The sequence below is a fragment of the Bos taurus genome, chromosome 26 (genome assembly GCF_002263795.3).
Source record: "Bos taurus isolate L1 Dominette 01449 registration number 42190680 breed Hereford chromosome 26, ARS-UCD2.0, whole genome shotgun sequence".
NCBI lineage: Eukaryota > Metazoa > Chordata > Mammalia > Artiodactyla > Bovidae > Bos > Bos taurus.
The window spans coordinates 38,955,265-38,979,612 of record NC_037353.1 but is presented as its reverse complement, the minus strand read 5'-3'; the positions used below and the strand labels follow the sequence as shown (position 1 = coordinate 38,979,612).

The following is a 24,348-nucleotide window of genomic DNA, read 5'->3' as shown; positions in this document are numbered from 1 at the left end:
AGTAGACACTGCTAGGGCCAGATAGTCATTATAATTACATTGTAGAAATGTATTTGATCTGGGAGGTGTTAATGAGTATATATAGCACAGTGATAATACTAGATTACAAAATTCATTCCATAAAAACACATACACACAGAAGAACAGAAGAAAATGTTGATGGTAGTTATCTACCATTCTTGGTAGTGGTTATTTTTCTATAATTGCATTTTTGATTTTTAAAAATTTCAATGAATATGTATTACTTCCAACAAACATTATGTGTTAGTGGCCTTGTTAGGTTTATTACATTCTTCCTTTCCTTCCTTTCTACCTCCCTATTTCATTATAACATATGAAAGCTATTTATTTGAAGACAACTATGTTGTTTATGAACATAAAAGCAGGTACTCTTAGATTTTATTTGTGTGTATCTTTCATTTTGGTGGGATGGGAACAGGGTGTGGATAGAAGAGGAGGGATATAATTATTAAGTTCTGGAACTTGTATTTTACATTTGTAGTATCCAGTTTGGTTGCCACTAGTCACATGTAACTTACTAAATTCATTTCAAGTGCTTAGTAGTCACACGTGGCCAGTGGCTGCCATACTGGACATGACCGATACGGGACATTTCCATCATCAGGAGATTCTTCGGGGCAGTACTGACCTAGATTGTAGTATATTTGTCTGTTGGCGTCTAGTGCTAGTGTTCCCGACTCTGTGTGACCCTTTGGACTGAGGCCTGCCAGGCTTCTCCGTCCATGGCATTCTCCAGGCAGGCACACTGGAGTGGATTGCCATTTTCTCCTCCATGGTATCTTCCCAACCCAGGGATTGAACCCAAGTCTGGTCGCCTGCATTGTAGGGCAGACTCTTTACCTGTTGATCCATAGGGGAAGCCCTCTATTGGCTAGTAAAATTATGAAACAAGTCATGCTGTTCTAAAAATTAATATACATCTAATTAGAGTAACTGACCAGACTTTCCTATCTAGCTTTCAAAATTAAGTTAACTGAGGAATATACTTAGTAAATATATGTGTTTATGTATATTGATATTTAGCAGCTTTGTTCTATAAAACAAAGTGTCAAAATTATTTTGTTTTTTATGATGATATTTGATTATCTAATTCTACCTTTTTTTTAAACTTAATTTTTCTTAAGACTACTCTGCAGAATAGCATCTGTATGAAGTAATTCATTTCAACATTGTGTGGTGATAAAAGATAAACAATAAGCTATCAGTGGGGACTGTTTAAATGAATAGTACATTCAAACACCATATTTACAAGAATAGATTTCTTTAAACAGTGGTTTGAGGACCTCTGAGGGGCGCTGAAATCTTTTCAGGGGGTCTGTAAAATCACCAGTTTTTCTAATTATGCTAAGATCTCATCTTCCCTTTTCACTATGTTATTTGGTCTGGTAGTGCAGAAGCAATGGTGGGTAAAACTGCTGGAGTCTTAGCTTGAATCTTCATTTCTTGACACTCACAGCAGAAGACAAAAGCATTTCACTTAATGTCCAGGATGAAACAGTGATAAGTCTTAATTTTACTAAACTGTGACTTTGAATATACTTAAAGGAATGTTCTTTGTGCAGAAATGGGAAGCTGTGTACACTAAAGTAGCAAAGATTGTTTTGAGAAATAGTACTTGTGGTACTTACATGAGTTTTGAGCTAAACCAGCTGTTTAGGTAGTGTTTTCCCCTTTAAAAGATTATTTGAAAAAATGACAAACTGTGGTTATTTAGTGAAAGTGAAGTAAAGTGTTTGACCCTCAGTCATGTCCAACTCTTTGTGACTCCATGGACCCTAGCCCACCAGGCTTCTCTGTCCATGGAATTCTCCAGGCAATAATACTGCAGTGGGTAGCCATTCCCTTCTCCAGGGGATCTTCTTGCCCCAGGAACTGAACCCTGGTCTCCCACTTTGCAGGCAGATTCTTTACTGTCTGAGCCACCAGGAACGCCTCATGGTTATTTAGACTGCTGTTTAATAGACATTTTCTGAAAAAGGAAAGATGCATGTCATTTAAAGAAAAACAACTGATGCTATTTATTTGCCAATGGTAAAATTCGAGTGTTGAAGTGAAAATCAGAATTTTGGAAAACCTGTATCTGTCACGATGACTTTGATAATATCCCAATCCTTAAAAAGACTTTTCTGATGAGATAGGTGGTGATATTAATTTATTTGATGTTATGTAGTAATACCACTCTTCTTACTAATTTTTTGGGGGAAAATATAGTTATTTACGTATTAGTTTATAAAGTATTCAGCTGTATTTTAACATTAAAATTGTTAAAATGCAATTTTTATTATTATTATGAAAAGTTATGACCAACCTAGATAGCATATTGAGAAGCAGAGACATTACTTTGCCAACAAAGGTCCGTCTAGTCAAGGCTGTGGTTTTTCCAGTGGTCATGTATGGATGTGAGAGTTGGACTGTGAAGAAAGCTGAGTGCTGAAGAATTGATGCTTTTGAACTGTGGCATTGGAGAAGACTCTTGAGAGTCCCTTGGACTGCAATACATCCAACCAGTCCATCCTAAAGGAAATCAGTCCTGGGTGTTCATTGGAAGGACTGATGCTAAAGCTGAAACTCCAATACTTTGGCCACCTCATGCGAAGAGTTGACTCATTGGAAAAGACCCTGATGCTGGGAGGGATTGGGGGCAGGAGAAGGGGACGAAAGAGGATGAGATGGCTGGATGGCATCACCGACTTGATGGACATGAGTTTGGGTAAACTCCAGGACTTGGTGATGGACAGGGATGTCTGGTGTGCTGCAGTTCATGGGGTCACAGAGAGTTGGACACGACTGAGTGACTGAACTGCACTGAATAACCTACATTATAAATACTTTTAGAATATTCAATTACTTTTTAAGAGTATAAAGGATTCCTGACATAATCCAAATGTTTGAGAACCACTAGAAGGAAACAGTCTCCAAGATACATTGTTAAGAAAAGTACAGATCCAGTATGATTGTAAGTTAGCATTTATGTGAAAAAGAATATAAGTGGGATTTTTTAAAATTTATTTTTAATTGGAAGATAAGTGCTTTACAGTGTTGTGTTGGTTTCTGTCTTACATCAGTATGAATCAGTCATAGGTACACACATGTCCCCTCCCTCTTGAACTTCCCTCCCACCCCTCTCACCCCTCTAGGTTGTCACAGAGCACCGGGTTGAGCTCCCTGTGTTATACACTAAGTTCCCACTGGCTAGAAATAGGGCTCTTATTTACTTGTATGTAAGTAAAATTCTTCTGGAAGGTTATAAAGGAATTAAGTGTTGGTTTGTTCAGTAAGGAAGGAATAAAAGGTGAATTCCCTTTAAAACTTTTGAACTTCCTTGAGTTTAAAACCAGTTGAATGCATTACTCAGTTAAAAAAGAAGAAATTAAAATATTCCTACCAGCTATATTACAAATTTCAGGGAATATATAAGTCTGTTACGATAGTTGGAACAAGTTTGGAATAATGGTTATTTTTCTGGCGACTTGCTTTTTCTTATTTTATTAGTGAAGAAAATGAAGCTTGCTTATATTTTAGAGGTAAAAAATTTCACATACTGTCCAATTCAAATACACTTAATGGTGAAATTATATAAATCAAATAGGTAGCAGTTTCCCCAGTGGGGCCCAAAGTATACTGAACTTAAGTTTTAAGGAGAAAAAAATCTGATTAGTTTTTTTACTGGCAGGTATTTTCTAGGTTTCTCATAGAGACTGGATTTATTTTAGAAGACTATTACAATTTGTAGTCTGTTATTTAAGAGGTTTTGAAAAAAGTACTACATGAAATTTGGAAGTATAAAAGCTAAGTGACTGTTTTGACATTTGATTCAGTACAAAAAGTACTTTCTAACACTTATAACCTTTGAGGCTTTGGGAATTCTTTAAAAGAATAGCTAAGGAATTCAATTTTATTTATTCTGTCTGCTGTTAAGCATGACTTTTGATCAGTGTTCATACTTTTAACTTTTGGATAGATTAAATATCCTTTTATGAAAAGAGAAAATTATTTTAATGCAAAAACTCTTCAGATTTTCTTTTTTCATATAATACTTATACATTTTATTTCTTTGAATGCTGAAATATTTCTGGAGTTCTTTGATGCAGTTTGGGGAAAGATATTACATGTGATTCTGTTGATTAGTTATAGTGAAAAGTTTGCCCATAATGTGGAACCGTTTTCCCCAATTTCTTTAGTTGACAGAGAATGCCTTTAATAATGTTAATAAGTTTTTCTGAGGTATTAGACAGTTAATTCAGAAAGGGGTTTACTATTTGCATGTACATGTGTAATAATTGACATTTTTCAGAGCACTTACACATTATTTTCTTTGATTCTCAACACATCTTGGAAGTGGCACATTAGTATTTTTCTTGTTTTTTTTTTTTGTATGTATGGAAATCAAAATTCAAAAGGCTAAATAAGTAAATTGTCATATAACCTTGTTAAATGATAAAATAGCAATTTAGATTTAAACAAGGCTAGATTAGAGTTTTCTTTTTTTTTTTTTTTTTAATTTTTTTATTCCTTTACGACCCAGAGGGATGGTATGGGGAGGGAGGAGGGAGGAGGGTTCAGGATGGGGAACACATGAGAAATAAAGATTAGAGTTTTCTAGAGGAAGAAATGGCAACCTGCTCCCGTATTCTTGCCTGGAATATTCCATTGACAGAGGAGCCTGGTGGGCTACAGTCCGTTGGGTCACAAAGCCTAACATGACCAAGTGAGCGCATAGCACAGATTAGTTTTAAACAAGTTTAGATATAAGCAAGACTGTTCTAAATGCAAAAATAACCACACCAAAAACATTTATCTTTACCTATGATGTTCAGGTTCTGTGGTCTGCAACTGGAGATGTAAAGACAAGACACAGATCTTGCCCTCTAGGGTCTGAAAGTTTAGTGACAGAGACCACCCAGTGGAGAAGGAAGTAAGTGTGGTGGTGCCCAGTTGAAGGGCCATATATCTCAGTTAGTTTTGAGGAAGTGACACAGATCCTGAAGAATGAGTAGGAGGAGTTAGCCATGGTGAGTCTTAGGGCGTGGTGGAAGAGGTAGAACGTGTAGGCAGTTAGGCCTAAGCAGCACATGGATGTTGTTGGGGAGCTGTTAGTAGCTGCATGGGAGGATGTGAAAGCAGGATGTGAAAGGATAGAGGTAAGATAGTGCTTTAAATTGGAATTTTGAATTTTTTTCTCTAAGTTTCGAAGTGCTAAAAATTGATTGTATTAGGTTGGTGCAAGCATAATTGCAGTTTTGGACTGTGAATCTTAAATCATTGTCAGTTCAGTTCAGTCACTCAGTCTTTGTGACCCCATGGGCTGCAGCTCGTCAGGCTTCCTGCCCACCACCAACTCTTGGAGCTTGCTCAAACTCATGTCCATTGAGTCGGTGATGCCATCCCACCATCTGACCCTCTGTCGTCCCCTTCTCCTCCTGCCCTCAGTCTTTCCCATCATCAGGGTCTTTTCCAGTGAGTCAGCTCTTCGCATCAGATGGCCAGAGTATTGGAACTTTAGCTTCAGCATCAGTCCTTCCAATGAATATTCAGGTTGATTTCCTTTAGGATGGATTGGTTGGATCTCCTTGCTGTCCAAGGGACTCTCAAGGGTCTTCTCCAACACCACAGTTCAAAAGCATCAATTCTTCGGCATTCAGCTTTCTTTGTGGTCCAACTCTCACATCCATAGGTGACTACTGGAAAAACCATAGCCTTGACTGCATGGACCTCTGTCGCAAAGTCATGTCTCTGTTTTCTAATATGCTGTCTAGGTTGGTCATAGCTTTTTTTCCAAGGAGCAAGTGTCTTTTAATTTCATGGGTGCAGTCACCATCTGCAGTGATTTTGGAGCCCAAGAAATATAGCTAGGCTCAGACACATCTTTATTCATCAAAATAGGAACCATTACAATCAACACACTTTTGCTAATGAGAAGTAAATTTGTTTATTCCTGTAATATAAAAACCCATGCCTTGGTATTCAGTGAACTCTGGAAAAGCATTTTCTGTGTCCTGCTGGTTGTGGAAGCGTTTTCCATGTTGTCAAGATGTTTGTCAAGAGTTGTCAAGATGTTTGAGGAAGTGGTAGTTGGTTGATGAGAGGTCAAGTGAATACGGAGGAGGAGACAAAGTTTCCTAGCCCAGTTCGTTCAACTTCTGAAGCGTGGGTTGTGTGAAGGGCGTTGTGGTGGTGAAGAGTTGGGCTCTTTTGACCAGTGCTGGCTATAGGTGTTGTAGTTTTCGATGCATCTCATCGATTTGCTGAGCATGCTTCTCAGATGTAATGGTTTTGCTGGGATTCAGAAAGCTGTAGTGGATCAGACCAACAGCAGAGCACCAAACAGTGACCGTGACCTTTTTTTGGTGCAGGTTTGGCTTTGGGAAGTGCTTTGAAGCTTCTCTTCAGTCCAGCCACTGAGCTGGTTGTTGCCTATTGTATAGAACCCACTTTTCATCGCATATCACAATCAGACTGAGAAATGGTTTGTTGTTGCATAGAAGAGAAGATGACACTTCAAAATGACAATTTTTTTGGTTTCAGTCAGCTTATGAGGCATCCACTTATTTAGCTTTTTTACCTTTCCAATTTACTTCAAATGCTGAATGACCGGAGAATAGTCAACGATGAGTTCTTTGGGAACTTCTTGTGTAGTTATAAGAGGATCAGCTTTGATGATGTTCTCAGTTGGTCATTGCCAACTTCCCATGGCTGGCCACTAACACTTCATCTTCAAGGCTCTCATCTCCTTTGCAAAACTTCCTGAACCACCGGTGCACTGTACGTTCTTTAGCAGTTCCTAGACCAAATGCGTTTGTTGTTGATGTTGAGAGTTGTCTCTGCTACTTTACAACCCAGTTTGAACTCTAATAAGAAAATCACTTGAGTTTGCTTTTCGTCTAACATCATTTCCTAGTCTGAAATAAATATGAAATACACACCAAGTAGTAAGTCATTAGCCAAAAAAATCGAGATATGCGCATTAAAATGATGTATAACATAACCACATTTATTTAAGAATGTATTCCAGTATGAAACGGCAAAGTTCAACAATGCTAAACCACAGTTACTTTTGTACCTACCTAATAAATAGATGTAGGACTAAGTTTGAACAGTGTTTGAGTCTTAATTCTTGGGCTTATTAGCAGTAGAACTACAGTCAAATGATTGTTTCTGAGCCTCAGTTACGTCAGAAGTTAAATAGAAAAATGTTGGATGTATTGCAGTAGACTAAGAAAAATAAATGTTAAAACAGTGTGCACCAAACCTCTATGTAAGAACTCAGTAATGGGAGATGACTTAGAAGTAAGTACGGCTCAGATGGTAAAGCGCCTGCCTGCATTGCAGGAGACCCGGGTTCGATCCCTGGGTCAGGAAGATCCCCTGGAGAAGGAAATGGCAACCCACTCCACTACTCTTGCCTGAAAAATTCCATGGATGGAGGAGCCTCGTGGGCTACAGTCCATGGGGCCGCAGAGTCAGACACGACCGAGCGACTTCACTTTCTTTCTTTCTAAGCAGAACTAAAAAAAAGAGTTAAATTTTATTTTAAAATATTATTGGACTGTTTGGAAATTTTCTAAAGCAGCTTAGCTGAAATGGTTTTATAATCTCAGTATTTAATATTTAGGAGTCTTTCAGTGTGGTGTTTCTCTGTAGCCTTGTTTGAAAGCCAGACTTTCTGTGTATGATAATGGTTATCAGCTTATCAGACGGGTACGAGTCAGCCCTTTTGTGGAATCAGCTTTGTGTGATGTTGTGTGCCATGCCTGTTATCCCAGCTCCTTGCCCAAGACTCAATTCAGAACTGGAAGACCCAGATATGTCATCTCCTAACACACTCATTTTTGGCAAATCCTTGCCCATTTGTGTGTTTCTTCAATGTTAAAATGGTACCTAATTAATTTCGCTTCGGAGAACAAAGTGAAATAGAACCTGGGTACACTTGTGTAAAACACAGTCTGTTTGGTCTGCCATGACACAGTACTGCAGACTGAGTGGTTTAAGCAGTGGAGACTGACTTCTCACCATTTTGGAGACTGGGAAGTCCAAGGTTAAGGTGCCAGCTGATTTGATTTCTGGTGAGAGCTCTTTTCCTGGCTTGTAGGCAGCCATCCTCTTGCAGTGCGCTCCTGTGGACTTTCCTCTGAGTATGCTTAGCGGGAGGGAAGGGAGAGGAAGGGTAAGAGAATGAACCCCTTGGTGCCTTTTCTTATAAGGACACTAATTCTTTAGGAGCAGGGCTCTTGTGGCCTCGTTTAGCCTCTGCTTGCAGCTTCACTGGCTAGGACTTGCGTGTGGGTTCACACATAGCTTGCAGGCATGCAGGCAGGCACACTCGACAACACGCACAGAAATTGGAAGTGTTCTCTTTTGATGGGTTTACAACATGATATTTGATAACAGTTAAGTGCCAGTCGTGTATTATATTTATTTTAACTGCTCTCCAGAGCTGCAGATGTATATGGACCCTCTGAGTCCTGCTTTCTGCTTGATGAGGTTTATAGTTGGTTAGCTACGCGAGTGGTTTACAACCTAGTTAGTATAGAACTCAGAATATTACTGTGTCAAAGATAATTACAAAATACCAACAGCCTTTCTTATAGTATATTAAATATACAGTATATAGTACATAAGTATATAATATACTCTAAGTATACTATAAGTATACAAGTATACTATAAGTATATAGTATACCATTTCCTTGAATCCCCCCCCTCCTCTTTTCCAAGCCCAGATATAGTTTGGTTCCCATAGTAAATGTCTATAGTTTAGTGGTAATTTAAAAAATTGTATCATTTATCTTAATTATGAATTTACATTTTTATTTATTAACAGAGCAAATCTTTTAAGGTGGTACAGTTACACAAATTTTAAAGACAACTAAATCAAACCTTAGTTTTATATAACAGATACTGGAATAGAGATAAAACTTTTAACTAAACTTCAGGATATAAGCCTCCTCTTTTCCTAATTTGTGAATCTCAATATGAATTTTGATTGAGTTCTGTTTGCATTTTAGATTGTGCTGGAAGATCTTTATACCTGGTTTCCCAAAATGATCCCATGTATGTGGTTTTTCACAGGCCAGCCCTCCAGACCTCTATATTGAAAGATTTAATATAGCTCTTGGACAATATATGGGAGCATTGCAGAGCATTGTGCCTCTTTTCATATATATGGTAAGTTGGAGCTATTTTCCCTCTCCACATACCTTGGTTTATTGGCCTAAGTGCAAACAGATGCAGAAAATTAAGTATAGTCTATTTTTCTTTTACTATTATGTTAGAAATGCAAATTAATCTCTTTCAGCAATATTTGATAGTGTTGACATAGAAAACTTATTTAGCCTTGTGTACACTGTTTTAAAATTTCATAAATACCATTGCTGAAATAGACAATTAGGCATTACTTAATCTCAGTCACCCAATTAGCATTTATTTTATTTCTACCATATGAAAAATACTGTGCTTAGAAAATAAAGGTAAAGAAATAAAGGTAAGAAAATAAAATCTTTCCTATATACAAATATTTGTTATCTTCAGAAAGTACAGTTAAGACATGTATCTAAAAACATGATGTATAATAAATGCCAAGGAGGTAACTCCATAAAAAGTGGAATAATAAAATTTTCTTTCATTCTAATGATCTCTTTCATTTGGAGGATTATGCCATGGGTATAATTTGTAGTCTCTTGATTTTGCTGACGTGTTCTCCACTCCCACCCCACCCCACCCCACGTTTTAAATATATAAAGTTATAGGATCTTAATGTTTGTGTTCGTACTGAATGGAATAGCCTTTAGAAACCATTGTCCCACTTTCTCGTTAATATTAGGTTGAGTTGTTAGATTGATTCTACATTCTATTGCTTAGAGGTCGCTATGTGTGTGATACCAAACTTCAAAATGATTTGTTGTCCATAAGATATGCTTTACTGGGGAGAAAAAAACCAGGTCATTGGGAGAAATCTGTGTTGTCAGTGGGAGACTACTGTTTAAATAATGGATGAAGGATGTTTACAGTGAAAACTATACAGTCAAAAATAATGACATGTCCCTATGTTATTTTTGAGAGAAATCTTTTCAAGCTACAACATTAGGTGAAAAAGCAAGATGTAAAGCAGTGTGTTGTATTTCTTCATTAGCAAGTGTTTTCTTCTTTATTTTAGGGGAAATAAAACATATCAGAGAGGAAAGAAAACATGTTAAAATTTGAGTGAATCAGTGAGCAACTTGTTAATATTCCTCTTTGTATATTCCACTCCTGTACATGGAGTTAGCATTTTTAAACACGAATGAGTTTAGTCTTTTTGGCTTTCCAGTCATTCTAATTAGGATGCTTTTGGCTGTAAGAAACAGAAAACTTGATTCAAAGTGATGTAGATAAATAAAGAAAAGTATTATCTCTTGCTATAAAATTCTAGAAATGAAGTCGTTTCCAGGGTTGGTTAAATCTGTAGTTGCAGCAGTGTTACCAAAGGCTTAGCTTGTTTTTGTCTCTTTGCTTTACATATCTGTTTCATCTTGTTTTCCACATGGTTGTAAGATGACTGTAAGGTACTCTTCACTCAAGCCTCAGTTTCCCTTGGTCTGCTTGGGTTACCTTGGGTCACTTGTCTGCCTTTGAACCAAAGACTACCCATCCGGGAGGAATGCTGTAAACTGAATGATTCGGACTAATCGTTAAAGTGGAATGTAGGGGAGTCAACCGGTGCATGCCCACTGCCTGCTTTAAGCCTGGATCTTTAAATAGCATACCTATCACTCGTGTTTCCTGGTGTTGCCTTTGGATGATGATGTAGTCATATAAAAGGGCATATTAAGTGCTGGTCATACAGTATGGTCCATTACATCCCTGTCTAGTTAATGTTGAGTATCTTCCATGTTCTTTTATATGATTTATAGCATTTTATCTTTATGTGCTTTAAACTCCCATGTTAGGAAGACTGTAATAGTGGCAGAGCTTTTGTTTTCTGATGTTGGTTTTTTATGTTTTAATTGATGCTTTTATGAATTGTTTCCTAAAATTATTTTTTAGTGCCTGAGTTCATTAGACTAATTATTTCCCTCTAATTGATGCCCTGAAAAATAACTTGTTTTCCATTTCAGAATAAGTTTTACATCGAAACCAAGCTTAACAGAGACTTAAAAGATGACCTTATAAAGCTGTTTACCGAACATGTTGCAGAAAAGCACATTTACAGCCTAATGCGTAAGTGTTCCGTCTTGGAGGGATGACATGACACTAGCAGGTTTTCCTTTTTGACTCAGAGAGCATTGGCATCTGAACCCCAATGTTGACATCTTGCGAATCATATCTCAAGAAGTCTTAAAGCCTCATTCTATAGCGGGACACTGAGGAATTGAAATGTGACTTGAAGGTCACCCAGTGAGCTGGGAGAAGCCAGGCTCTGAACAGTGCCTGCATAGCTGGAGTGATACTTGCCTCTTTTGTTTTCCTCTGACATTGGGGGAAATGATATTAATGTTAAGGAGTTCATTTGCATGTAATTTTGTTACCGGTAATTCTAGAAGGATAATGTTAGTATTTTGAAATAGCACAGTATCCTCTCAGTTTCCTTATTTTTATTAAAAAAGTTAAAGATTATGAGAATTGAACATACATTTGTCCCTTCTCTCATGTATGGCTCCCTCAAATTCCCATTTTGTTTTACTTAAAAGGGGAGTTCAACTAGAAAATTTTAATTAAAGACTTTCTATAAACAATTTTAAGTGGAGAGGATTTTATTGAAATGTTATATCTTTTTGTAACTGAATGTGATTATTTTCAATTAATTTATCCTAAATTTGTATTCATTTTATGTTTAATCTGTGAATTTATCATTTCCTTATGTGGCTATCAAGTTTGACATAGGTGGTTATAGTTATGTAGAGATTATTTGCAAATGTATGTATTTGATGACATAATGACTATATGATTGAACCTGTAGAGTTAGTTGGGAATAACACGATAGCTCAGTTGGTAAAGAATGCACCTTCAATGCAGGAGCTGCTGCTGCTAAGTCACTTTAGTCGTGTCCGACTCTGTGTGACCCCATAGGTGGCAGCACACCAGGCTCTCGCATCCCTGGGATTCTCCAGGCAAAAACACTGGAGTGGGTTGCCACTTCCTTCTCCAATGCATGAAAGTGAAAGGTGAAAGTGAAGTTGCTCAGTCGTGTCCGACTCTTCGTGACCCCGTGGACTGCAGCCTACGATGCAGGAGACCCTGGTATCTTCCTGGGTCGGGAAGATACCTTGGAGAAAGGCTAGGCTACCCACTCCATTATTCTTGGGCTTCCCTTGTGACTCAGCTGGTAAAGAATCTGCCTGCAATGCGGGAGACCTGGGTTTGATCCCTGGATTGGAAGGTCCCTTGGAGAAGGGAAAAGCTACCCACTCCAGTGTTCTGGCCTGGAGAATTCCATGGACTGTATAGTCCATGGGGTCGCAAAGAATCGGACACGACTAAGCGACTTTCACTTTCAAGACTTACTGCAAGCCAGATGATTGGTCCAAAAGTAGGAAGATGAATTAACAGAGACAGAGTCTGGGTTTGGGGTCATGTTGAAATTAGTAGAGTAGAAGAGACTCCAAGAAACTAAAATTTAGAATTTCAGTTTTTAAACATTCCTTTTTAAGACGTGATTTTTCTGCAATGCCTAGCATTTGTTAGCCTTTAAATTTATATATGCCATTCAAAATTATAACTATCTACTGATGATAAAATCAGGAGGAAAAACTTGAACCAGTGACCCTGTGGCCTTTAGTACATGAATTCAAATGTAACACACATTGCATGTTTGAAACTACAGAAATGTTGAACGAGTGAGATGGCATTTCCATTTTTAAAAAGGTGTGAATAGAAAAAACAATAATTTGACAAGCCTGGCTTAGACTAAAATTACCCCAAGTTTCATGAGTATTTGTTAGTTAATATATGGTGATTTGGGGGAAAGGGAAATGATTGAAGGAGTTAGAGATGAGGGAGTTAGAGAACTTTCATTCCCCAAATGTAAGTGTTTTAAATCATGAACTTAATGTGAAGTATTTAAAGCTCACTCAATTAAGTACCTGGAGAAGGCAATGGCAACCCACTCCAGTATTCTTGCCTGGAAAACGCCATGGATGGAGGAGCCTGGTAGGTTGCAGTCCATGGGGTCACTAAGAGTCAGACACGACTGAGCGACTTCACTTTCACTTTTCACTTTCATGCATTGGAGAAGGAAATGGCAACCCACTCCAGTATTCTTGCCTGGAGAATCCCAGGGACAGAGAGGAACCTAGTGGGCTGCTGTCTATGGGGTCGCACAGAGTCGGACACGACTGAAGCGACTTAGCAGCAGCAGCAGCACTTAAGTACCGTGAGTACTGTTGCTTTAATAAAGCTTTGCTTATTTTCAGAACCTCCATCAATCGAATCATTTCCATCAGTGTTTCAACAGACAAGCACATATTTACTTGGTAGATGGAACTCGACTGTGGTGGATTAATTTTTAAAAAGAAGAAATTTAGTGTATAAATACTTGTTTTACCCTCTTAAGCTGTTCTTTTCTTATCCTTGTTTATCCTTCAGTCTTTGGGCGAAATGGTGATAGAAAACGAAACCTTGACAATCAATAAGAGTTGCATCATTTTTGTAACCCGTTTTCTCTTTATTTCAGCTTTACTTTTAGAAGCCCAGTCAACACCATTTCAGGTCACACCTTCAACTATGGCAAATATTGTGAAAGGCCTGTATACTCTCAGACCAGGTAAACATTCACCATTTGTTTAGGGGTTAGATTTGTTTGTTTATGGCAATTCCAGCCTGATTCATGAGAGGATAGTGTTTCTCCATGTTTTCTGAGGCTTAATGGTATTTGGGTTTGTTACAGAAGAAAGTTGAGTAGATACTCATTATTGTGAAATGTAAACTCAGGATCTCACTTGAAAATCTTTCTATACTAGTGAAAAGCAGATAGTTTAGGGAATACAAGAAATAGTTTGTAGGAGACACTTTAGATACAGTTGAATCTTGTGTCTGGCATGAATCTCTTTTTTTGTTAGGTTCTCCTTTACTTCTACCTCATACTGCAAATATGCCCAGGCATACATATTCACAGCTCCATCTTGTAAGGCCTGTTATGTATCTTGCAAGGAATCTAGAAGTTCTGATAAAATTATACAAGGGTATTTTGAGGAGGGAGATAGAATAGCAGAACCAAAAATCAAAGATCACTGTGTTCAAGGCATGGTTTGTAAGTTATCTTAATATATGTCTTATAATAAAAACACTGAATTTAAAGGATTCTCCAGATGCTTTTATACATAGATTTCTGTTTATAACCCAGCACCTCAAATTTATCCCAGTGGTCTAGCCAATTAAAAAATGTCCATAGGACAGAGATTGCCGAAATTCAGGGTAGAAAATTGTTTTCTGACTGCTTGTGGTTTTCAGAGTCTCCTCTCATATTTTCTTGGGAGTGTACTTTCTCTCTGCTACTTAAGAAAGAAAGAGAAAAGAAAAATACTTGCCAGTCTAGAAACTTAAAGGATGCCTTTTGGACAGTAATTATCTTTTTGTGAAATTCTGTCACTTGAGGATTGAATGAAATAAAACAGGATCTAAGGAACTTAGCACAGTACCTGATAATGTAATAAGCATGCTAATATTAGCTGTTGTTACTGTTTTCATTTGGGTCCAGTGGTTATTTTAATGGACTGATATCTGAATATTTTACTTACTTAATTTAAAAGATATAGCAGAATTTAGCTTACCAAATTGGAAACCAAGTAAAAACTGTGATATTAGGGTTAGACTGTGATCTACCAGAAGCACCTTCTTTCTCAGGCTACTTTAAACAATTAATGATTTCTAGAATATTCAAATGTAATGTGACTTAGATTGGAATAAGTTCTTGCTCTAATCTTCATAATTTTTAGACATATTCCTACAGAATAATTATTTATATAAAATTAAAAGTATTGCCTGTGTCCAATAAACTGATGAATTTCTAGTTTCTTAGAATTTTAAATTTCGTTTTGCTAAGTGTGGTGAAAGTAACTCATGAATTTTTCTTTTAGTGCTAGATTATGAATGATTTTTTTCTTTTATTTTGGAAGACATCCAAGTACAGTATGACAGATTTCTAAATTCTGCCTCCATAGTTGAGCAGCTTTATCAGCTCTGGCTTTTATCGTTAGTAACAAAATTATAGAATAAAACTAGTCACTAATGGTAGAAAAACTTGTAGATCCATGTTTATCCAAATGCTATTTTTATCCAGGTTTGAGCTCTTGTAATAGGATCGTACTACTTCTGAGGAGAATTCTGTGTTTGAGACTTGTCCTTTTGGAAAGGTGAATTTTATCACAGACGAACCTTTTGCTCTCCTAGCTATTTTCTGAGATACTCTTAAACTTATTTTGACATTTATTCGTCTTGCCAGTATCCATTGTCTTCCTAGTTTGTTAAAGCAGTTTTATTCACCTGACAGGTTAAGGTTAAAATATTTTAAAAATTGAATTTTAAATGTAAAGGTTCCTTTCATTACAGTAGTGCTGATTTTTATATAATGGATGCATCTGAATCACCCAAAAAGATTTGTTAAACTGTAGATTCCTGGGCCCTAGTCTTTGGAGATTCTGATGACATCTGCTATTTAAAAGTGTTTCCATCTAGTCTTTAGAAGCTCACTAGGAATAGTTCCCATGATCCCATCTTGCTCTTCTTCATTTAATACAAACACTTTTCATTGTTTCTTTATCTTCATTTTAATGATTGCCTGGAGTATGTAAGACTGGTTTGACTCCTTGCCTTCTCTGACATATGGGTTAGTGGTTCCCCAGGGCACTGACCTGAGACTCTTTTTAAAGCCATTTGAACTGAGCTAGAAAAAGAGACACTGTTGAGAACATTTTGATACAAAGGGTGATTGGATCACCTTGAGAGTGTTTGTGGTGCTTGGTTTTTTTGTTGTTTGTTTTTCACCATCTCTAGTTTAACTCTTCTCTTATTAGGCTTTTTTTTTTTTAACTTGCCAGTGATCCAGCATTGCATAGCATTAAATGTGTTTTGCTTTGTTTTTCTGATTTAGAGTTGTTTACTTAGATTACAGTTTTTAAAGTGAGCATGCTGGATTAAATAGAGCATTGAAATTTTATGGGTTTTGATATATACAGCCAGAACACACACACACATGCACACGCGTGCGCACGCTAAGTCATTTCAGTTATGTTCTGCTCTGTGCGACCCTATGAACTGTAGCTCACCAGGCTCTTCTGTCCATGGGATTCTCCAGGCAAGGATACTTGGAGTGGGTTACCATGCTCTCCTCCAGGGGACCTTCCTGACCCAGGGATTGAACACATGTCTCTTAGGTCCCCTCATTGGCAGTTGGGTTCTTTACCACTAGTGCCGCCTGGGAAGCCTATATATATATCCAAAAGGAAAAATTTGAAAGGACTAGATTAATCCAAGAGGACACAGAAGTGGCAGTATTTATATTTCGTGTTCTCTGAGTAAGGGGAAGAGTATCTGATTTGAGAAAATGCTTTACAGTAAAGATACTAATTTATCTTTCTCATGTCTAATGCAGATATTTTCCTTAGACTTCTTTTTGTCTATTTATTTTGATGAATGAATTTTTTTCTATAGATTATTCTCTTGATCTTTTATCTTTTCCTTAATAGTTTGATTACCAGTTAGTTCTCTTTCTTTCACCATTATATATGTTTAATTTGCTGTAATTTAATGTGAGTCAAAGTTGGTTTATATTTTAAAAGTACTTACCCGTCATCTCTCCCACCTCCCTCCCCATTTTTATGGTACTTTAAAAATATGTCTGCTTATTACTTCATGTACTGTTATTCTTAGGCCAGTGTATTTTTTAAATTAATGTTCCACAGGGCTAAGTATTTCCACCAAATCTTTTCCTTCCAAGTCCCTCCTGCTCAGAATTCTTTGCTTATTTCCCTCGTGTTTTCTTCCACATTTAGAATTTTTGAGATGGTTCATTCAAAAATTCTCTAGGGATTTTTTTGTTAAATTTGGTTAAATCAGTAAAATGTATAATATCCTCTTTCGGTAAATTCCATTTAGAAAAGAAACTTAACCTCTTTATCAGAAGGGGCTGCACTAATTTTTTTCCCCATTTTAAGTTTGGTTTAATTTATAATCTTGTTGTTTGGGAAGAAAGTTCTTCCTTTTCTACTTAAATTGTATGATTTCCTTAATGAATCTTTTCCTTCCCTCACAGAGTGGGTTCAGATGGCTCCGACTCTGTTTTCTAAATTTATTCCAAACATTCTTCCTCGTGCGGTGGAGTCTGAACTGTCTGAATATGCTGCTCAAGATCAGAAGCTTCAAAGAGAACTTATACAGAATGGTTTCATGAGGCAAGTTTTCCTTTCCTTTCATGATAAAATGTGTCCATTTCCTTAGGCCAGTTTGGCTTGGTGGGGGAGGGACGCCAGGTTCTTAGAATGGGAGACATCTACCTGCTGATAGGGCCGGTGCTGAGGTGGTGAGCTCCTTGTCTGTGAAAGTGTTGAAGCTGGGTTTTGACTTTATGAGAGCTGCTCTTAAGTAGATTTTGAAGAAGGAATTTCTCATCGGGTGGGCAGTTAGTCTGGGCAGCCTCCGAAGAGCTCTTCCAGCTTTGATCCTCTTATACTCGTTTTGAATATTTGGAAAAACTTTGTCAAAATTTTATGATCAGTTATAAGGTACATTTATGACTAAACTAGCAAAGGATTAGTTTTATGACTAAACTGGTAAGCAGGCTTTAGATTGTGTTTTTCATATTTCCATTTTTTTCCACTAAATTCTAGTCATTTCTTCTTAAAAAGTAGGATATCACTTGTATGTGTCCACAAAATTCACCTCCCTTGATTTTGATATAAACTCTTTGCTAATGTTTCTGAAAGTTGCAATTCAGTATCCTGGCTTTATCCCAGAAAATCTTTCAAAGTGTGTATTTTCAGCAAAAATTGTGTGATTTCTCATGGGAAAGCACCCTGTTCTGTAATCAGATCGTTGGGGGGTATAGTAGAACTTTATAATTTTCATAATCCTTGCCCTCTCCTTAGCATGGTTGCATGTCTTTTCTTATTTGAATCCCTCACATTAAAGGGAGAAAGTTGTGGCAAGAAAGACACCTGGGTTCCTCCCTGAGGCATAGTTGTGACCACAAACAGTGGTTGAGTATTGACTCACTTCTCTGGCTTGGGCAGGGGATGGCCACGCTCTTTCACAGTTTCTGAGGCCACATTCAGTCTCAGAACACCAGCCTTGATCAAGATCACTGTTTCTAAGTTTCTCATTTCAGCACCAGTAAGAAAAGAAAGCAGGTCCTTTGTTCTTTGCTGGCCCATGGATTGGCATTTATTCCCTTTGTGTCCTGGCATTGGAAGGCATCTGTATTCATGTGGTAGAGGGGCCACTGAGTAACCCACCGATCATTATCCACCTCGTGGGCAGCTGACGCTGGAAGGGCTCGGTCAGATGTCAGAAGGAAGCTATGTAGACAGGCTCATGAGCCCGCCTTCTCTGTGGCAAGTGAGAGAGGAACAAAAGGCCGTGGGAGAGGAACAAAAGGCCTTGGGAGAGTCTGCATGCCAACAGCTGGCTTTTCTCCCTCATGTCCAGTGGTTGGGTGTCTTCTGACATCAACTGTAGTATTTCTAACAGTGATACTATTTTCATACACAGAATGAGGCCATTTAATGCTATAGTAATTTTACTTACTCAGTTTTGAAGAGCTAATATAGGTTTGTTTTTTTTTTTAAATAAAGATATTAAAAAGCATACACTGAGAAGTTTTACTCCCGCCTGTCTCCCTGTCTGCTCTTAGACATTAGGTAACCATTTTTTATTAGTTTCTTATGAGCCCCTCCAGCATTTATATCATATACAAACAAGCACAATATATATTCTTAGTTTTATTCCTTTCTTACACATTCTGTTGTGTAATTGTACTATAACTTATTTAACCAGTCCCCTATAGATGGCAAATTGAATCATTTCCAGTCTTTTTGCTGTTACAGAGAATGCTGCATGCATAATTTTCATACTGGTTGTCAGTATGTTTGCAGAGTAAATTCCCTTAAGTTAGATTGCTGAGTCAAGAGCAAATGCAGTGGTAATTTTGATTAATGTTGCCTGTAGCCCTCCATAGGGGACCGTGCCGGTTTGCGCGTTCACTAGGCAGAGCGTCTGTTCTTCACGTCCTTGCCTGTGGAGTGTGTTGTTACACTGCCAGTCTGGAAGGTGAAAATAATTACTCAGAGTTAGTTTCATTTGTGTTTCTCTTATTATGAGTGAGGCTGAGCATATTTTCCTGTGTTTTTATTTCTTTTCCTATAAATGGTTTCTGCTTTTTTGCTCATTTTTCTATTTGATTGTTAGTCTTTTTTTCTTGGTTTCTAGGAGCTCTTTCTATAGTGAAGAGGTTGTTTGCCCAAAATGACAGTTGTTTTCTATTTCTTTTGACTTTGCTTATGATGGGTTTTTTTTGTTTATTTGAAGTCATGTGCAAGTTTTTTTTATTTTATGTAACTAACTTGATCAAGTTTTTTCTTTATGGCTTATGCATTCTGAATTATAGTTAAAAGTTTTTTCTTGAAATGTTTTAAAAATTAATGCAGAATGAACTGAGTATAGCTCTTACGTTTTTTTCCTAGGCTCACCATAATTTTGAATTATTTTATGCTTTTTTCCCATATATATATATATATTTGAATGTTTGCTTTTAATTTTAGAGATGAGCTTATCGATGCTTTTAACAAACAGCCCTTAAAAGGCTTTTATTTCTGTGAAGCAGTGTAGGAAGATAGCTCTTGTAGATTTCTCTGAACACCTGAATTCACCTTACAGAAGAGTGTGGAACATATCCAGAGACATTTTCCTAATCCTGATTTTTGAGCTGGAGTAGAACAGGGCGCAGGACTGTTTGGTGTGTGGCCAGCCGCTCTTAGATAACATTTGGGACCTGGAATGAGAGAGCAGGGCGCAGGACTGTTTGGTGTGTCCTCGCTCTTAGGTAAAATCTGCTTGTGATGAGTTGAGGCACTGACTCGATAAATAATCTCAGGTAACATTGCCTTTGAACATGAAGGACTAGCCTGCTGCTGCTGCTGCTGCTGCTGCTAAGTCGCCTCAGTCGTGTCCGACTCTGTGCGATCCCATAGACGGCAGCCCACCAGGCTCCCCCATCCCTGGGATTCTCCAGGCAAGAACACTGGAGTGGGTTGCCATTTCCCCTGGCACTGTTCTGATAAGGTCAGGATGGTCAGGTGCTTTCATTCATATGAAATTTAAACTCTTGTATTCCAAAAAATGATAAAAATGTTTTATTTTACAAACTGAGTTGAGCTATTTCTGTTAACAAATTATTATACATTTATTCTGAAGATTAAAGGCTGCCTCGTGACTTACTCTGTTGGGTGATATGCACAGAGTAGAACCTCCTTTCAGCAAACATTCTGAACTGCTGGGCTGGCTCAGACCAGTCAGAAAGGGTGTGCACACACCATATACTTAGCAGCTGACGGCAGTCACCTGTGCTTCCAGCACTTGTGTCTGGACCTTCCATACTCTGCTCTTGCCAAACTTGGTGCTGCCTTTGATCATTATTTGGCTAGAATTGCTTTGAAGAAATGGTGTCCACTGATGCAAAAAATATCATATAAGCTGTCTAACAAAAATTCTGTTACTGGCTGCCTTCATATGAGCAATTGTTTCATGGTTTGTGTCTAGCCAGTCACATGATTCCTGTTTAGCTTTGCAAGCTATTTTTTCATTTAAGGCTGTATTCCATTTACATGATGTAGGGTATGACAGTGCATTGCTTTTAATGTGGATGGCACAGTCTTTGAAGTGTTTTAAAATAGTAAGTGAATATTGTCAAATATATTGGCTTTGTAGTTAATGGACAGATTCTTATTTGAGTTGGAGTTTATGTGAAGCATCTTTAGGTGTAAAGAAATACAGTGTGGACTTATTTCAAAGCTAGAAGTAACGTACCAGCTAAAAGCAGGGTTTTTTTGTTGTTGTTGTTTTTGTTTTTAGCATGTTACCTGCATAGTTGAATTGCTTATTGGGGGAAGGGCAGGTTGTTGTCTGCTGTTGTCAAAGATTACATTATGGAAGATAAGCTCACTAGGGAATTTCTAACACGCAGGCCCTCAGATGGAGCATCCTCATTCAAACCCATCTATGGGCCTCTTCAAAGCATGTGCCAAGTAGCTTTTAAAGGCAAGTAAACCATTCTTGCTGAGTGATTGTTACCTGGATTTCTAGAACAAAGTAGAACCTTGTTAGGGGTATTGTTCTTTTAGCTGAGACGGTCACTCCAGGATCAGGGCTTTTTCAGTAGTAGCCTGGGTCTGGTGTTGTGGGCAGCTGACTTAATAGTGTTATCAGATAGTGGTTTAACAGCCTTACATACATCACACTGACATTCTTTGTGCCTCCTGTTGTTTTCATATCCGTATTTTTCTCCTGTTATTTTAACATGTTTCATTTTTTAAAAAATTTTGCAGGGGTGGGAGTGAAGTTTGTTTATAGAAGTCTAAGTTCCAAATTCAAGATCCATGCTGTGTCTTCCTTTTTGATCAGCATTAATTTACTTGTTTCAGAGTATTTGGTGAATGCTGCTGTGATGATGTTATGTACCTCTCTTCATAGTTCTTCAGGCACTCTGTCTACCAGCTCTAATCCCTTGAATCTATTTTGTCACCTCCACTGTATTATCATAAGGGATTAGATTTAGGTCATACCTGAATGGCCTAGTGATTTCCCCTATTTTCTTCAATTTAAGCCTGAATTTTCTTATCAGGAGCTCATGATCCGATTTCATTTCAGTCCCAAAGAAGGGCAGTGCCAAAGAATGTTCACACTACTGTACAATTGCGTTCATTTCACATGCTAGCAAAGTAATGCTCAAAATCCTTCAAGCTAGGTTTCAGCCATACATGAACTGAGAACTTCCAGATGTACAAGCTGGGTTTAGAAGAGGCAGAGGAACCAGAGATCAAATTGCCAACATGTGTTGATCATAGAGAAAGCGAGGGCTTGCCTGGTAGCTCAGCTGGTAAAGAATCCACCTGCAATGCAGGAGACTTGGGTCTGATCCCTGGGTTGGGAAGATCCCCTGGAGGAGGGCATGGCGACCCACTCCAGTATTGCCTGGAGAATCCCCATGGACAGAGGAGCCTGAGAGTCGGACATGACTGAGAGACCAAGCACAGAACAGAAAAAGCAAGGGAATTCCAGGGAAACATCTACTTCTGCTTCACTGATTACACTAAAGGCTTTGATTGTGTGGATCACAACAAACTGGAAAATTCTTAAAAAGATGGGAATACCAGACCACCTTACTTATCATCTGAGAAACCTGTATGCAGGTCAAGAAGCAACAGTTAGAACCAGACATGGAACAACGGACTGTTTCAAAATTGGCAAAGGAGTACATCTAGGTTATATATTATCACTCTGCTTATGCAGAGTACATCATGTGAAATGCCAGGCTGGATGAATCACAAGCTGTAATCACAATTGCTGGAAGAAATGTCAATAACCTCAAATATGCCAATGATACCACTCTAATGGCAAAAATTGAAGAAGAACTAAAAAGCTTCTTGATGAAGGTGAAAGGGGAGAGTGAAAAAGCTGGCTTAAAAAACTCAGCCTTCAAAAAACTAAGATCATGGCATACAGTCCTATCACTTCATGGCAAATAGAACGGGAAAAAGTGAAAACAGTGACAGATTTTTTTGTCTTGGGCTCCTAAATCATGGTGACTGCAGCCGTGAAATTAAAAGATGCTTACTCCTTGGAAGGAAAGCTGTGACAAACCAGAACAGCATAATAAAAAGCAGAGACGTCACTTTGCCAACAAAGATCTGTATAGTTAAACCTATGGTTTTTGCAGTAATCATATGTGGATGTGAGAGTTGAACCATAAAGAGGGTTGAGCACCAAAGAATGGATGCTTTTGAAATTGTGGTGCTGGAGAAGACTCTTGAGAGTCCCTTGGAGAGCAAGGAGACCCAACCAGTGCATCTTAAAGGAAATCAGTCCTGAATATTCATTGGAAGGACTGATGCTGAAACTCCAATACTTTGGCCACCTGATACAAAGGGCTGACTCTTTGGAAAATACCCTGATACTGGGAAAGATTGAAGGCAAAAGGAGAAAGGGGGCAACAGAGGATGAGATGGTAATATAGCATCACCATTTCAGTGGACAATAAATTTGAACACACTTTGGGAAAGATTGAAGGACAGGGAGGCCTGCTGTGCTGCAGTCCATGGGGTCGCAAAGAGTCGGACGCGACTTAGTGACTGGACAGCAACAAAACTGTGATGATACTACTGTAAGATTCTCAGCCGGCTTTGGCCAAATAGTGTATTAACAATAGAGGTGTTCAAAAGCAGCAGTGGGGTGGATCTGTTTAGAATTTGTTAGGCTGTCTAAACCTGGTTCACGCTAAGTTTTTCTCTTAAATGCTCGGCCGAGAGAAAAACCCTTCAGAGACCGTTTGGTGTGTTCTCTTTCTTCTGGTCCTTGAGACCCCTCATCCAGCTTAGCGAGAGGTTTCTGTCCTGGTCTTGATCGAAACCAGAGAAAGTGGGAAACATTGGCAATCTGGAACATTGCACAAAGGCATGAAATAAATACTTGGGCTAGCATTTTAATCCATCTGTGGAGGCTGTTTATCAGTTATGCACTAATTTGTTAATTCAGCAAATATTTCGTTTTTCTACTCTGCGCTTAGATACTGCTTCTAGATACTGGGTGAACAAGACAGGCAGAGTTCCTATTTTTATTGAGCTTATACTCTGCTGTTGGGAGATAAATAGCAAACGTGTAAACAAATTATTTCGAATAATAATGAGTGCTACACAGAAAATGAGACGGAGCATAGGATGGAGAGTAGCTGACTAGGGCATGCACGAGGGGCTGTCCCCTCACTTAGTGATGTAATGCCCCCGAGGAGAATCCCAGCTAAACAGTAAGGAGATAGCCATGCGGCTAACTTGGGAGGAGAGTGTTGCAGGTACAGAAAAAAGTGCAGAAGTGCTAACATGTCCAAGGGACAGAAAGAAAGCCAGAGTGACTGAAGTATAGTGAACAGAGAGAGAAAATGGGTGTGGAGAGGCAGATAAAAGCTATAATTCACAGGGCTGGGAAAATAAATTTGAATTAGAGTTGTTTTTTTTTTTTTTTTAACTGTCATAGAAAGCCACCGAAGGGCTTTTAATCAGAGACATGAAGTCATCTTATACATGCTTTTAACATAAGGTAGCTCTGGCTCTTGCCTGGACTAATTCTAAGATCTTGCAGTGGAGTAGGGGAG

At 38.1% G+C, this 24,348-nt stretch overlaps 1 protein-coding gene across 2 annotated transcripts in view; it reads left to right on the top strand.

The window, feature by feature from the left end:
- Positions 1–24,348, top strand: part of CACUL1 (CDK2 associated cullin domain 1) — a 72,474-nt gene that overhangs the window by 37,567 nt on the left and 10,559 nt on the right. For both annotated transcript variants that reach the window (XM_024986064.2, XM_024986065.2), the window contains exons 4-7: positions 9,090–9,185; positions 11,114–11,216; positions 13,669–13,758; positions 17,245–17,383. In XM_024986064.2, the coding sequence (XP_024841832.1) occupies positions 9,090–9,185; positions 11,114–11,216; positions 13,669–13,758; positions 17,245–17,383 (428 nt within the window). The remainder of the gene's footprint in view (positions 1–9,089; positions 9,186–11,113; positions 11,217–13,668; positions 13,759–17,244; positions 17,384–24,348) is intronic.